Source organism: Salmo salar, chromosome ssa19 (assembly GCF_905237065.1).
Source record: "Salmo salar chromosome ssa19, Ssal_v3.1, whole genome shotgun sequence".
Lineage (NCBI taxonomy): Eukaryota > Metazoa > Chordata > Actinopteri > Salmoniformes > Salmonidae > Salmo > Salmo salar.
Window position 1 is genome coordinate 42,156,759 of NC_059460.1, and position 16,091 is coordinate 42,172,849.

A 16,091-nucleotide genomic window follows, 5' to 3' on the forward strand; every position below is an offset into this window, starting at 1 on the left:
TAGCTTTTACAGTCACGGTGCCTCGTGTAGGCCTTATCACCTCTGTGCCTCAGACTTGGACTTTACACTCAGGCAGTTTATTCTTAATACATACCAAATCCCTCTTGACCACCCACCCAAACCCTACCAGTACCGTCCACACCATCCACCAACTCTGACAGAAGCATCAGATGGAAGGATGAGCTGGTTTGCAACCTTTCTTCAGGAGTATAGTTTGACACCCTGCCCTAAACACACACACACACACACACACACACATAAGAGGATTAGCTAGTGAGAGTATTTAGCCTGCTGATATTTAGATTATTTATTTCAGATTAGCACGTAATCCGTCCACACAGTGTTTCTCTAGCTCTCTTCCATTCATGTGGTAGCAGCCAGGAATCATGTTCTGACTGGTGCTGCTACAGACAATTCATTGAGACAAGAGGGCCAAAATAATACCTCAACGATGGCCAATGGTAACTATTCAGTAAAACAAATCAAGCAGGTTAGTTGTAATCAAATGAGTCATTATAGTAAAGTAAGAATGGTGCTATTTAGTAGATGCTTTAACCCAAAGAGTCTCACCGTAATGCTTTGATCCAACGTGACATACAGTAGGTAGTCCATGCATACATTTTAATGTGGCGACCCCGGCGGGAATCGAACCCACTAACCCACGACCAACAGGCAGCCCAACTCTGATCATCTTCAACTAACTGGTCTTTTTACCAATCAGATCAGGGTTTTTTTTGCCAATATTTGGACAAATGATCAGAATTGGGCTGCCTGTGTAAACGCAGACTTAGTTTCAACTTCCAACCCCCAAAGAAGTGCTTGAAAATCAGTCTAATCAATATACATGCTCTCTGCATTAGTTAGTCTAACATATCATCTGTGTAAATACATTTCCCGTGTGTACTTGATGTCAGGCCAGGTGGTGAGTGTTAATGGCGATAATTATATATGGAAGTTGGCCCTGCATCTACTTACAATATTATCTTAGAATTGGCATGTGTAAAATACAATACTATATGAGATACGGTCAAAACGAGAGATTATTTTGGCGTTTGTTTTTGAAGGCCTGATTGTGATTTGGATGACACGACTCCTGCTTGTTTGGACTGGCATAGAAATAACAAGGAGAGTTAGACCAGACACACATCCTCTCCCTAGTGGTTCCCTTTATCCAGATAGTTATCTCTTCTAATTAGCTAGGCTTTGTTTGCTGAACCAGCTGAACCAACAGTGTTGCCAGGTTGTTAATCATGCAATACGTGTGTTTTGTGCTGTGTGCTAATTGATTCTGAATGAAACATACATTATTGATGAGAAAACACAGTCGGTGGCTCTCTCTTTCTCTGTCTCGATCGCTCTCCATCGCTCTCGCTCGCTCTCTCCATCTCTCGCTCTATCAATCCCTCTCTCGCTCTCTCTGTCCCCCTCTCCATTACTCTGCCCTCTGAGAGGCTTCATTTACATTTTAAGCGGCATATTAAGATGTGAGCTTAATTAACACAACTTGTTTATTGACGAGAGGAGAAACAAAACAACCAGCCATGTTATTTCTGACACAACCAGCTGCGTAGCCTAGTGGTTAGAGTGTTGGACTAGTAACCGAAAGGTTGCTAGATTGAATCCCTGAGCTGACAAGGTAAAAATCTGTCATTCTGCCCCTGAACAAGGCAGTTAACCCACTGTTCCTAGGCCATCATTGAAAATAAGAATTTGCTCTTAACTGACTTGCCTAGTTAAATAAAGGTAAACAAAATAAACAATTCTGACACAGAAGATGTTACTTCTGACACAGAAGATGTTACTTCTGACAGAGAAGATGTGTTACTTCTGAAACAACCAAACGCCAGAGAGGCCTAAACTTAGTAACTCTATAATCCTAAACACTCCCAATCTCCTTTCCTGTAGGCCTAAACCCTTACCTCACTCAACCTGTATTTATTTGACCAGTGTGGGCTACATACGCCCAGAGCACTTTTATAAACAGACTTTTATTTAGAAAATAGTTACATCATGCTTTGCCACATGTCTTGGAATGAGACTGACCTTACCTCCTATGGCTAAACTAGCATTCCACATAATTCTATACATCCTAAAAATAGCTGTCTTTTATTAACGGATGTTAACCTTTATTTTGAAAATAGGCCTAGTTGCGTGCGTCGCCACGTCTTTCGAATGGGATTGATGCTGTCCGTATGACAAAGTGTTATGTATGTATGTATGTATGTATGTATGTATGTATGTATGTATGTATGTATGTATGTATGTATGTATGTATGTATGTATGTATGTATGTATGTATGTATGTATGTATGTATGTATGTATGTATGTATGTAACACCATGGAAGTAGCCAAGTTAGCGTTGTGTTGTTCTGAGAAAAGGGAAAGTCAAATTCTAATAGTCTAATCCCTTGTAGCCCCTTGCTCTTCGCTGCTTAAAATACCTTAGCAGGTCTGGACAGGAGGTAACACTGCTTCAGAGGGAACACCGTGTGTGTGTGTGTGTGTGTGTGTGTGTGTGTGTGTGTGTGTGTGTGTGTGTGTGTGTGTGTGTGTGTGTGTGTGTGTTAAGGCAATTTACATACAGTTAAAACATTACACTTCACAACACATTATTACACACTACTACAACACATCTACAATACAAAATTCATAGGTACCTGTGTGTAAAGTGTGTGTGTAAAGTGTGTGTTAGTATGTGTGTGTGTGTCTCTTCACAGTCCACGCTGTTACATAAGGTCTAGTTTTATCTTTTTCTTTAAATCTGATTTTACTGCTTGACTGAGTTACATGATGTGGAATGGAGTTCCATGTTGTCATGGGTCTATGTAGTACTATGTGTCTCCCATAGTCTGTTCTGGCCTTGGGGACTGTGAAGAGACCTCTGGTGGCATGTCTTGTGGGTTATTCATGAGTGTCTGAGCTGTGTGCTAGTAGTTTAAACAGACAGCTTTCAACATGTCAATAGTAGTGATGAAGTCAATCTCTCCTCTACTTTGAGTCAGGACATGCATATTATTAATGTTAGCTCTCCGTGTACATTTAAGGGTAAACTGTGCTGCTCTGTTCTGGGCCAATTGTAATTTGCCTATGTCCCTCTTTGTGGCACTTGACCATATGACTGGACAGTAGTCCAGGTATGACAAACTAGGGCCTGTAGGGCTTGTTTTGTTGATAGTGGTGTCAAGAAAGCAGAGCAGCACTTTATTATGGACATACCTCCCTATCTTAGCTACCGTTGCATCAGTATGTTTTGACCATGACAGTTTACAATCCAGGGTTAGACCAAGCAGTTTAGTCTCCTCAATTTTCTCAATTGCCACATTATTCATTACAATATTTAGTAGAGGTTTAGGGTTTAGTTAATGATTTGTCCCAAATACAATGGTTTTAGTTTTTGAAATATTTAGGACTATCTTATTTCTTGACACCCATTCTGAAACTGACTGCAGCTCTTTGTTAAGGGTGGATTTCAATTGCTGTGGTAGCTGATGTGTATAGTGTTGAGTCATCAGCATACATAGACACACAGGCTTTACTCAGTGCCAGTGGCATGACATTTAGTAAAGATTTTTAAAAAGAAAGGGGCCTAGATAGCTGCCCTGGGGAATGCCTGAGACTACCTGGATTATGTTGGAGAGGCTTCCATTAAAGAACACCCTCTGTGTTCTGTTAGACAGGTAACTCTCGATCCACGAAATAACATGGGATGTAAAGCCATTACACAAACATTTTCCAGCAGCAGATTTTGATCGTTAATGTCAAAAGCTGCACTGAAGTCTAACAAAACAGCTCCCACAATCTTCTCTCAGCCAATCATCAGTAATTTGTGTAAGCGCATTCCTTGTTGAATACCATTCACTATAAGCATGCTGAAAATCTGTTTTTTAATTTACCACCGTGAAAAAGCATTGTATCTGCTGCCAGTGACTGGAACGAATTGAAGAAGTTGCTGAAGCTGGAGACTTACATTTCCCTCACTAACTTTAAACATCAGCTATCTGAGCAGCTAACCGATCGCTGCAGCTGTAAATAGCCCACCCAATCTACCTACCTCATCCCCATATTGTTCTTATTTACTTTGCTGCTCTTTTGCACACCAGTATCACTACTTACACACCATCATCTGATCATCATCATCTGCTCATCTATCACTCCAGTGTTAATCTGCTAAATTGTAATTACTTTGCTACTATGGCCTATTTATTGCCATACCGCCTCATGCCATTTGCACACACTGTATATAGACTTTATTTTTTTTATATTGTGTTATTGACTGTTCGCTTGTTTATTCCATGTAACTCTGTGTTGTTGTTTCTGTCACACTGCTTTGCTTTATCTTGGCCAGGTCGCAGTTGTAAATGAGAACTTGTTCTCAACTAGCTTACCTGGTTAAATAAAGGTGAAATAAAAAAAATTAAATAAAAACACAATTTTGTCCAAAAGTGTTGGTAACTGATTGGTCGGCTGTTTGAGCCAGTAAAGGGGGCTTTGCTGTTCTTAGGTAGTGGAATGACTTTTGCTTCCCTCCAGGCCTGAGGGCACACACTTTCCTGTAGGCTTAGATTGAAGAGATGGCTAATAGGAGTGGTGTCATGCCTACTCCCGCTCCGACGCTTGACGTCGCCGGTCTACTAACCACCAGCCCTGTCAAACGTCATTACGCACACCTGTTCACCATCATTATGCACACCTGGACATCATTATTTCCTTGATTACTCCCCCTTTATTTAGCCCTCAGTAGCCATTAGTCACTAGGTAGTATTGTTTTGATTCACATTCTGTACGCGTCTTATGTTTTGTTTATCTGCATTTATTCATCCTTAAACTCACCTTCTGCACCTGCTTCCTGACTCTCGGCATATACGTAACAAGTGGCAATATCATCCTCAGTAATTTTCCACCGAAGTTGTCAGACCGAGGTGGCTTGTCATTGTTGATAGACAGCAGTAATTTTTTCACCTCGTCCACATTCACTTTACGGAATAGAAATTACAATGCTTGTCTTTTATAATTTGGTCAGTTATGCATGGAGGTGTAGGTTCAGAATTAGTTGTTGGCATGTCATGCTTAAGTTAGCTAATCTTGTCAATGAAAAAATAATTAAAGTAGTTGGCAATATCAGTGGGTTTTGTGATGAGAGGCATCTGATTCAATGAATGATGGAGACAAGTTCACCTTTTTACCCAACATGTTCATTTAACCAATCAGAGTCTAAGCCCTGTCTAAGCCAGGGGAGGGAGGGTTCTACTAAGCTATATGGAATTGTTTTAAGAAGGCACTAAGCTATATGGAATTGTTTTAAGAAGGTCATACCAAGGATCATTTAGCTAATTTTTATATTTTTATTTTAAGTCCCCTGGAAGTAAAAATAAAAATAAAAAAAATAAGCAAAACAATTATTTGATAAAAAAAACATGTATTCCTGCTATTAGCCTATTCAAACGCATGGAACAATAGATAGATAGTACCCCCAAAAATATCAAAAGGAAATTTGTTCAGAAGTGTCTCCCAATATCTGAGAGATATAAGAAAGATCGGGATTTTTTTTTATTTTAATCAATTTTCTCTTCTTTTTTTTTTCCTTTTTTTTTTACATGTATTTAACCCCATATTTTTTACATTAAACTGTCCTCATACAGTGGGGGAAAAAAGTATTTGATCCCCTGCTGATTTTGTACGTTGGCCCACTTACAAAGAAATGATCAGTCTATAATTTTAATAGTAGGTTTATTTGAACAGTGAGAGACAGAATAACAACAAAAAAATCCAGAAAAACGCATGTCAAAAATTTTATAAAATGATTAGCATTTTAATGAGGGAAATAAGTATTTGACCCCTCTGCAAAACATGACTCTTAGTACTTGGTGGCAAAACCCTTGTTGGCAATCACAGAGGTCAGATGTTTCTTGTAGTTGGCCACCAGGTTTGTGCACATCTCAGGAGGGATTTTGTCCACTCCTCTTTGCAGATCTTCTCCAAGTCATTAAGGTTTCGAGGCTGACGTTTGGCAACTCGAACCTTCAGCTCCCTCCACAGATTTTCTATGGGATTAAGGTCTGGAGACTGGCTAAGCCACTCCAGGACCCTAATGTGCTTCTTCTTGAGCCACTCCTTTGTTGCCTTGGCCGTGTGTTTTGGGTCATTGTCATGCTAGAATACCCATCCACGACCCATTTTCAATGCCCTGGTTGAGGGAAGGAGGTTCTCACCCAAGATTTGACGGTACATGGCCCCGTCCATCGTCCCTTTGATGCAGTGAAGTTGTCCTGTCCCCTTAGCAGAAAAACACCCCCAAAGCATAATGTTTCCACCTCCATGTTTGACGGTGGAGATGGTGTTCTTGGGGTCATAGGCAGCATTCCTCCTCCTCCAAACACGGCGAGTTGAGTTGATGTCAAAGAGCTCCATTTTGGTCTCATCAGACCACAACACTTTCACCAGTTGTCCTCTGAGTCATTCAGATGTTCATTGGCAAACTTCAGATGGGCATGTATATGTATTCTTGAGCAGGGGGACCTTGCGGGCGCTGCAGGATTTTAGTCCTTCTCGGCATAGTGTGTTACCAATTGTTTTCTTGGTGACTATGGTCCCAGCTGCCTTGAGATCATTGACAAGATCCTCCCGTGTAGTTCTGGGCTGATTCCTCACCGTTTTCATGATCATTGCAACTCCACGAGGTGAGATCTTGCATGGAGCCCCAGGCCGAGAGATATTGACAGTTCTTTTGTGTTTCTTCCATTTGCGAATAATCGCACCAAATGTTGTCACCTCTCACCAAGCTGCTTGGCGATGGTCTTGTAGCCCATTCCAGCCTTGTGTAGGTCTACAATCTTGTCCCTGACATCCTTGGAGAGCTCTTTGGTCTTGGCCATGGTGGAGAGTTTGGAATCTGATTGATTGATTGCTTCTGTGGACAGGTGTCTTTTTTACAGGTAACAAGCTGCGGTTAGGAGCACTCCCTTTAAGAGTGTGCTCCTAATCTCAGCTCATTACCTGTATAAAAGACACCTGGGAGCCAGAAATCTTTCTGATTGAGAGGGGGTCAAATACTTATTTCCCTCATTAAAATGCAAATCAATTTAACATTTCTGACATGCGTTTTTCTGGATATTTTTTTTGTTATTCTGTCTCTCACTGTTCAAATAAACCTACCATTAAAATTATAGACTGATCCTTTCTTTATCAGTGGACAAGTTTTGTGAGGCCTGTGAGCATCTTAGAGCAAAACACGTACAGTACATGTTCATGAGCGTCTCACCTTTGCACAGAGGGGGTCATATTAGGGGGTCATATTAGAGTCTCGCCCGGACGGTTTGGATGCTACAGACACAGATCGGCTGTACCGAATTCAGATGAGTTTCCTGACACTTGAGGTCATAGAGCAAAACTGAGAACACCATCGTGTTCGTGAGAGTCTCGTCTTTCCATAGGGGGTCATAATAGGTTGTTGGCTAAGTTTGTAGACTGTTCGGACGATACAGACTGATTTTCAGGAAGTCACATGGTCTGACAAACACCTCTAGATTCTCTCCAGATGTAGAAGTGTTACATAGGCTGTGCAGCCAGTCTTATTTGTCATTCCTTTTGCTTGTTCTGCCGTTATTTATAATACAAAGTAGATAGTCTGAATGACTATCTGAGGAATTCTGCCCCACATTGTAACAAACCAGATAAAAGCCTGTTGTGTTTTAAATGGGTGGAATGTACACCAATGAGCAGTTCTGCTGCGTTTATGACAGATTTCACACCAGAGGCTCTGCACACACACACACACACACACACACATCTCTCTCTTTCTGCTCTGGCTCATTTGCACAGTCAGGCTTTGGTCTATGTCGGAAGTCACTGTAACATTAAGGCTTTGGCCTATGTCACTGTCTTGTTTCAAGCAAGCGAATGCAGAAGTGACCAGACCTGGGTTCAAATACTATTTAGGGTGACTTGTATACAGTACCAGACCTGGGTTCAAATACTATTTAGGGTGACTTGTAGACGCAGTACCAGACCTGGGTTCAAATACTATTTAGGGTGACTTGTAGACACAGTACCAGACCTGGGTTCAAATACTATTTAGGGTGACTTGTAGACACAGTACCAGACCTGGGTTCAAATACTATTTAGGGTGACTTGTAGACACAGTACCAGACCTGGGTTCAAATACTATTTAGGGTGACTTGTAGACACAGTACCAGACCTGGGTTCAAATACTATTTAGGTTATTTTAAAGACATTTGGCATGAATTTGAAAACACTCAAAAACACAGTGTATTTTCAAATACCCCAAAATACTTACATGCGTTTTAAAGAGATTCTCCGCTACTTTTGTATACTTTCTAGCCAGTAGTTCTGAAAGTAACGCTCACGACACAAAAGTGGTCCCCGAAAATGGTGTACTACAATCAGTGTAGATGAACGGGAGGATGCAGGTTAGAGAAGGATTTTTAAGCCTTGAAACAGTTGACATGGATTGTGTATGTGTGCCATTCAGAGTGTGAATGGGCAAGACAAAAGATTTAAGTGCCTTTGAATGGGGGTATGGTAATAGGTGCCAGGCGCACCAGTTTGTGTCAAGAAATGCAACGCTGCTTGGTTTTTCACGCTCAACAGTTTCCCGTGTGTATCAAGAATAGTCCACCATCCAAAAGACATCTAGTCAAATTGACAACTCTGGGAAGTATTGGAGTCAACATGGGCCAGCATCCCTGTGGAACGTTTTCGACATCTTGTAGAGTGCATGCCCTGACGTATTGAGGACAAAAGGGGGGGGAGGGGCGCGCAACTCAATATTAGAAATGTGTTCCTAATGTTTGGTATACTCCGTGTATATACAGTACCAGTCAAAAGCTTGGACACACCTACTCATTCCAGGTTTTTTATTTATTTTTACTATTTTCTACATTTTAGAATAATAGTGAAGACATCGAAACTATGAAATAACTCACATGGAATCATGTAGTAACCAAAGAAGTGTTAGAAGAATCTCAAATATATATTTTGATTTATTTAAGTAGCCACCCTTTGCCTTGATGACAGCTTTGCACACTCTTGGCATTCTCTCAACCTGCTTCATGGGCTCCTGTGTGGCGCAACGGTCTAAAGCACTGCATCTCAGTGCTTGAGGCTTCACTACAGACCCTGGTTCAGCAGTCTAAGGCACTGCATCTCTGTGCTTGAGGCGTCACTACAGACCCTGGTTCAGCGGTCTAAGGCACTGCATCTCAGTGCTAGAGGCGTCACTACAGACACCCTGGTTCGAATCCACCCTGGTTCGAGTCCCAATTGGCCCAGCGTCGTCCGGCTTTGGCCGGTGAAGACCGTCATTGTAAACAAGAATTTGTTCTTAACTGACTTGCCTAGTTAAATAAAGGTTAAAATACATAAATAAAATGAGGTAGTCACCTGGAATGCATTTCAATTAACAGTGTATGCATTTGTCTTTTGTCTTGCCCATTCACCCTCTGAATGGGCAAGACAATCCATGTCTCAATTGTCTCAGGTTAAAGAAGCGCTTTCAAGCCTTGTCTCCTCCCCTTCATCTACACTGATTGACATGGATTTAGTGACATCTAGTGACAACAATAAGGGATCACAGCTTTCATCTGGATTCACCTGGTCAGTCTAACATGGAAAGAGCAGGTGTCATTAATGTTTTGTACACTCGGTGTATATATTTTCTGGGACCGAGTAAAACATTTAAAAAAAAAAAAAAAAAATTGTTGGAGGCTTTACAGGTACAATTTCAATTCATTTATTCAGTTTATATAACATGTACCCGTGAGCTGCCACTCAAAATAAATAAAAAGTATGAAGTACATAGAGAGAAATGATCATTCGGATCAAAAAGGAAAAATTGTTATGTAAAGAAAAATAAACAAAAAGAAGCCTATACAGTTGACATGTCAGAGCATAAACTATACCATGAAGTCCAAGGACCTGTCCATACATCTCCGAAGTAGAAGTGTGATGAGGCATATATCTGGGGAAAGGTATAGAACAATTTCTAGAGTGTTGAAAGTTTCCAAGAGCACAGTGGTCTCCATCATTGGGAAATTGAAAACATATGGAAGTACCTAGACTCTGTCTAGAGCTGGCCGTCTTGGCAAACTGGGCAACAGGGCATATGGAAGTACCTAGACTCTGTCTAGAGCTGGCCATCTTGGCAAACTGGGCAACAGGGCATATGGAAGTACCTAGACTCTGTCTAGAGCTGGCCATCTTGGCAAACTGGGCAACAGGGCATATGGAAGTACCTAGACTCTGTCTAGAGCTGGCCGTCTTGGCAAACTGGGCAACAGGGCATATGGAAGTACCTAGACTCTGTCTAGAGCTGGCCATCTTGGCAAACTGGGCAACAGGGCATATGGAAGTACCTAGACTCTGTCTAGAGCTGGCCGTCTTGGCAAACTGAGCAACAGGGCATATGGAAGTACCTAGACTCTGTCTAGAGCTGGCCATCTTGGCAAACTGAGCAACAGGGCATATGGAAGTACCTAGACTCTGTCTAGAGCTGGCCATCTTGGCAAACTGAGCAACAGGGCAAGGAGGACCTTGGTAAGGGAGGTGACCAAGAACCCAATGACCATTCTGACAGAACTACAGAGTTCCTTGGCTGAGATGGGAGAACCTGCCAGAAAGACAAGTCTCTACAAAACTTCACCAATCTGGGCTTTTTGGGAGAGTGGCTAGATGGAAGTCACTCCTGAGAAAAAGTCAGATAACAGCACGCCTGGACTTTGCAAAAGGCACATACATGTAAGACATAAGGCAAAAGTTTCTGTGGCATGATCATTTTCTTAAACTCTTTGGCCAGAATGCAAAGCACAATGTCTGGAGAAAAGCAGGCACAGCCCATCACCCGTCTAACACCATCCCTACTGTGAAGCATGGTGATGGCAGCATCATGCTATGGGGATGCTTTTCAGCGGCAGGGACTGGGAGACTGGTAAGTAATAAATTGGGCCAAATACAGGCAAATCCTTAAAGGGAATCTGCTTCAGAGTGCAAACAACCTTAGACTGTGGCGAAAAATGTACGTTCCAACAGGACAATGACCCCAAGCATACAGCTAAAGCAATGCTGGAATGGCTTCAGAACAAAAATGTAAAAGTCCTTTGGTGGCCCAGCCAAAGCCCAAAATTGTATCCCTTTGAAAATCTGTGGAAAGACTTGAAGATTGCTGTTCACCACTGCTCCCCATCTAACTTAACAGAGCTTGATAAAATCTGCAAGGAAGAATGGGAGAAAATCCCCAAATCCAGATGTGCAAAGCTGATAGACATACCTAAACTGACTCAAAGCTGTAATCTCCCCGCCAAAGGGGCTTCTACGAAGTATTGCTTCAGGGGTGTGAATACTTATGTAAATGAGATATTTCTGTATTTCATTTTCAATCAATTTGCAAACATATATTTAATCCATTTTGAATTCAGGCTGTAACACAACAACATGTGGAATAAGTCAAGGGGTATAAATACTTCCTGAAGTTACTGTACATGTATATTTATATGCTGGATGTTTCTCATTCTGATAAGCCTTAAATTATACATTTTTGGGGGAGGGGGGATTATTGCACTTTTTGCTAGATATTACTGCACTGTTGGAGCTCGAAACATAAGCATTTTGCTGCACCTGCGATAACATCGGCAATACTGTGTACGTGACGAATAAACTTTGATTTGATTTGATGGCTCAGTTTGTAGAGTATGGCGCTTGCAATGCCAGGATTTAGGATCTGATTCCTGGGACCAACCATATGTAAAATGTATGCACAAATGACTGTAAGTCGCTTTGGATAAAAGCGGCTGCTAAATGGCATATCATTTATTACTAGCTAGCTTGCCTGTTGACCTTAGCCTTCTTTTGACCTCCTAACACAACCAGGAGAGATTATCCATCTGCCCGAGTCATCCCCGTATTAACGAGACAGGCCATTGTATGATATGTAAAATGTTGGCCACGTTGGGAGTCATTTGGGTTGTCACTGAGTTGTAGCTGTTGCATATTGATGTGTGTGTCGTGTGTGTGTGTGTGAAGTGAGCTTTGTGGAAATGCTAATATAACGAATGATGATAAATGCTCATTTTTTTTGTTTTTTTTTGTTGTAAAACTTTTTTCTACCGTGTGCCCTTATGAACACGAACACATGTTGTTGCTCTAGTCCCTGGGAGCGTTGACCTGCAATTACAAGGATGTGTATTAACCTCCATTTTGAGATAGTAGCACTGGGAAAAGCTAGCAGTAGATCCTCTGCAGTAGATCCTCTGCAGTACAGTCTGAAAGACCTGAAAAGAATACATCACAATGAATGTATCCCAATGGTTTCCCATGTATGACCAGTATTTCTGTTTTCATAACGCAAACATGTCTCACCTCTGCCTCCTGTACAGTGGGGGGAAAAAGTATTTGATCCCCTGCTGATTTTGTACGTTTGCCCACTTACAAAGAAATGATCAGTCTATAATTTTAATGGTAGGTTTATTTGAACAGTGAGAGACAGAATAACAACAAAAAAATCCAGAAAAACGCATGTCAAAAATGTTATAAAATGATTTGCATTTTAATGAGGGATATAAGTATTTGACCCCTCTGCAAAACATGACTTAGTACTTGGTGGCAAAACCCTTGTTGGCAATCACAGAGGTCAGACGTTTCTTGTAGTTGGCCACCAGGTTTGCACACATCTCAGGAGGGATTTTGTCCCACTCCTCTTTGCAGATCTTCATTAAGGTTGAGGCTGACGTTTGGCAACTCGAACCTTCAGCTCCCTCCACAGATTTTCTATGGGATTAAGGTCTGGAGACTGGCTAGGCCACTCCAGGACCTTAATGTGCTTCTTCTTGAGCCACTCCTTTGTTGCCTTGGCCATGTGTTTTGGGTCATTGTCATGCTGGAATACCCATCCACGACCCATTTTCAATGCCCTGGCTGAGGGAAGGAGCTTCTCACCCAAGATTTGACGGTACATGGCCCCGTCCATCGTCCCTTGGATGCAGTGAAGTTGTCCTGTCCCCTTAGCAGAAAAACACCCCCAAAGCATAATGTTTCCACCTCCATGTTTGACGGTGGAGATGGTGTTTTTGGGGTCATAGGCAGCATTCCTCCTCCTCCAAACACGGCGAGTTGAGTTGATGCCAAAGAGCTCCATTTTGGTCTCATCTGACCACAACACTTTCACCCAGTTGTCCTCTGAATCAATCAGATGTTCATTGGCAAACTTCAGACGGGCATGTATATGTGCTTTCTTGAGCAGGGGGACCTTGCGGGCGCTGCAGGATTTCAGTCCTTCACGGCGTAGTGTGTTACCAATTGTTTTCTTGGTGACTATGGTCCCAGCTGCCTTGAGATCATTGACAAGATCCTCCTGTGTAGTTCTGGGCTGATTCCTCACCGTTCTCATGATCATTGCAACTCCACGAGGTGAGATCTTGCATGGAGCCCCAGGCCGAGGGATATTGACAGTTCTTTTGTGTTTCTTCCATTTGCGAATAATCGCACAAAATGTTGTCACCTTCTCACCAAGCTGCTTGGCGATGGTCTTGTAGTCCATTCCAGCCTTGTGTAGGTCTACAATCTTTTCCCTGACATCCTGGGAGAGCTCTTTGCTCTTGGCCATGGTGGAGAGTTTGGAATCTGATTGATTGATTGCTTCTGTGGACAGGTGTCTTTTATACAGGTAACAAGCTGAGATTAGGAGCACTCCCTTTAAGAGTGTGCTCCTAATCTCAGCTCGTTACCTGTATAAAAGACACCTGGGAGCCAGAAATCTTTCTGATTGAGAGGAGGTCAAATACTTATTTCCCTCATTAAAATGCAAATCATTTTATAACATTTTTGACATGCGTTTTTCTGGATATTTTTGTTGTTATTCTGTCTCTCACTGTTCAAATAAACCTAGTATTAAAATTATAGACTGATCCTTTCTTTTTCAGTTGGCAAACGTACAAAATCAGCAGGAGATCAAATACTTTTCTCCCCCACTGTATTTCTCACCTCTGCCTCCTGTATTTTTCACCTATTGGCTACTGTATTTCTCACCTATTGTCTACTGTATTTTTCACCTATTGTCTACTGTATTTTTCACCTATTGTCTACTGTATTTCTCACCTATTGCATCCTGTTTCTCCTCTTCAGGGAAATGAGGCAAGTTACCCACTGGAAATGTGCTCGCATTGTAAGTATATTTGATTTACTAACTAACTGCCATTCTTTGTCAGGCATCAACACCAGAAAATGGAACTATTCTCACTCACCTCCGCTCTCTGCTTGTCTGAGCTTGCTTGCGGTACCTATTTCCTCAGACTATTCAACATTATAACAGAGCTTCATACGCTCAAATGCAACCCAACAAAAAGACAGCATATATAGATTAAACTAACACCACACAGAGGAGTTCTCCCAGGCTTTCTGCTGGAGCCAGGGACACACTTAGGGGAGACTCAGGGACACACTTAGGGGAGACTCGGGGACACACTTAGGGGAGACTCGGGGACACACTTAGGGGAGACTCGGGGACACACTTAGGGGAGACTCGGGGACACACTTAGGGGAGACTCGGGGACACACTTAGGGGAGACTCGGGGACACACTTAGGGGAGACTCGGGGACACACTTAGGGGAGACTCGGGGACACACTTAGGGGTGACTCGGGGACACACTTAGGGGTGACTCGGGGACACACTTAGGGGTGACTCGGGGGACACACTTAGGGGTGACTCGGGGACACACTTAGGGGTGACTCGGGGACACACTTAGGGGAGACTCGGGGACACACTTAGGGGAGACTCGGGGACACACTTAGGGGTGACTCGGGGACACACTTAGGGGTGACTCGGGGACACACTTAGGGGTGACTCGGGGACACACTTAGGGGTGACTCGGGGACACACTTAGGGGAGACTCGGGGACACACTTAGGGGAGACTCGGGGACACACTTAGGGGAGACTCGGGGACACACTTAGGGGAGACTCGGGGACACACTTAGGGGAGACTCGGGGACACACTTAGGGGAGACTCGGGGACACACTTAGGGGAGACTCAGGGACACACTTAGGGGAGACTCAGGGACCCACACAGGGACAAGCAGGCAGCCCAACAGTAGTTGCTGTGGTAGACCGAGGATAAGCAGGTGTTTGACCCTGACCCGTGGCGAGCCGAGACCGAGGGAGGACTTCACCAGTCCGGGATATTTCCAGCTTTGCAAGGCCAGCCCCCTCCCTCCTCCCCACAGCCCATGCTCCACCCCCAATGAAATGCACACACACACACACACACACACACATAGCACTAGTAACAGTCAGTGACTGTCTGCAGCCTCCCAAAATAACCAATGCCTGCTTGTTGGAGTTCCTTGTTGCTAGGGGTTTCCCAGAGCCATAGAAACGGTTGTCGAGGAGAGGGAGGGGGGGAGAGGGAGAGATTCCATTACAATGGTTTATAAGGAGGCCAGGACACCCACTCCCATAGCTTTTTTGAGGTATGAGCCTAAAGCTATTGTATTAGAACTGTTCTACTGAATGATGTAGCCTGCAGTCCAATGAGTTTGTAGATATTTAATGTAGAGTTTGCTGCACAACAGAATCCCTGTAGGGAGCATTACATGCTGCTGTCCTAGCCATTATCCATCCACTAGCCTTCATTACATGCTGCTGTCCTAGCCATTATCCATCCACTAGCCTTCATTACATGCTGCTGTCCTAGCCATTATCCATCCACTAGCCTTCATTACATGCTGCTGTCCTAGCCATTATCCATCCACTAGCCTTCATTACATGCTGCTGTCCTAGCCATTATCCATCCACTGGCCTTCATCACATGCTGCTGTCCTAGACATTATCCATCCACTAGCCTTCATCACATGCTGCTGTCCTAGACATTATCCATCCACTAGCCTTCATCACATGCTGCTGTCCTAACCATTATCCATCCACTGGCCTTCATTACATGCTGCTGTCCTAGACATTATCCATCCACTAGCCTTCATCACATGCTGCTGTCCTAATCATTATCCATTCACTAGCCTTCATTACATGCTGCTGTCCTAACCATTATCCATCCACTGGCCTTCATTACATGCTGCTGTCCTAGACATTA

The 16,091-nt window shown here is 43.0% G+C and overlaps 1 protein-coding gene across 1 annotated transcript in view; it reads left to right on the forward strand.

Moving 5' to 3' along the window:
• LOC106578839 (calcineurin subunit B type 1) overlaps positions 1–16,091 on the forward strand; it is a 31,549-nt gene that overhangs the window by 3,225 nt on the left and 12,233 nt on the right. Inside the window, exon 2 of the mRNA XM_014158042.2 lies at positions 14,132–14,171. Within this exon, the coding sequence (XP_014013517.1) occupies positions 14,132–14,171 (40 nt within the window). The remainder of the gene's footprint in view (positions 1–14,131; positions 14,172–16,091) is intronic.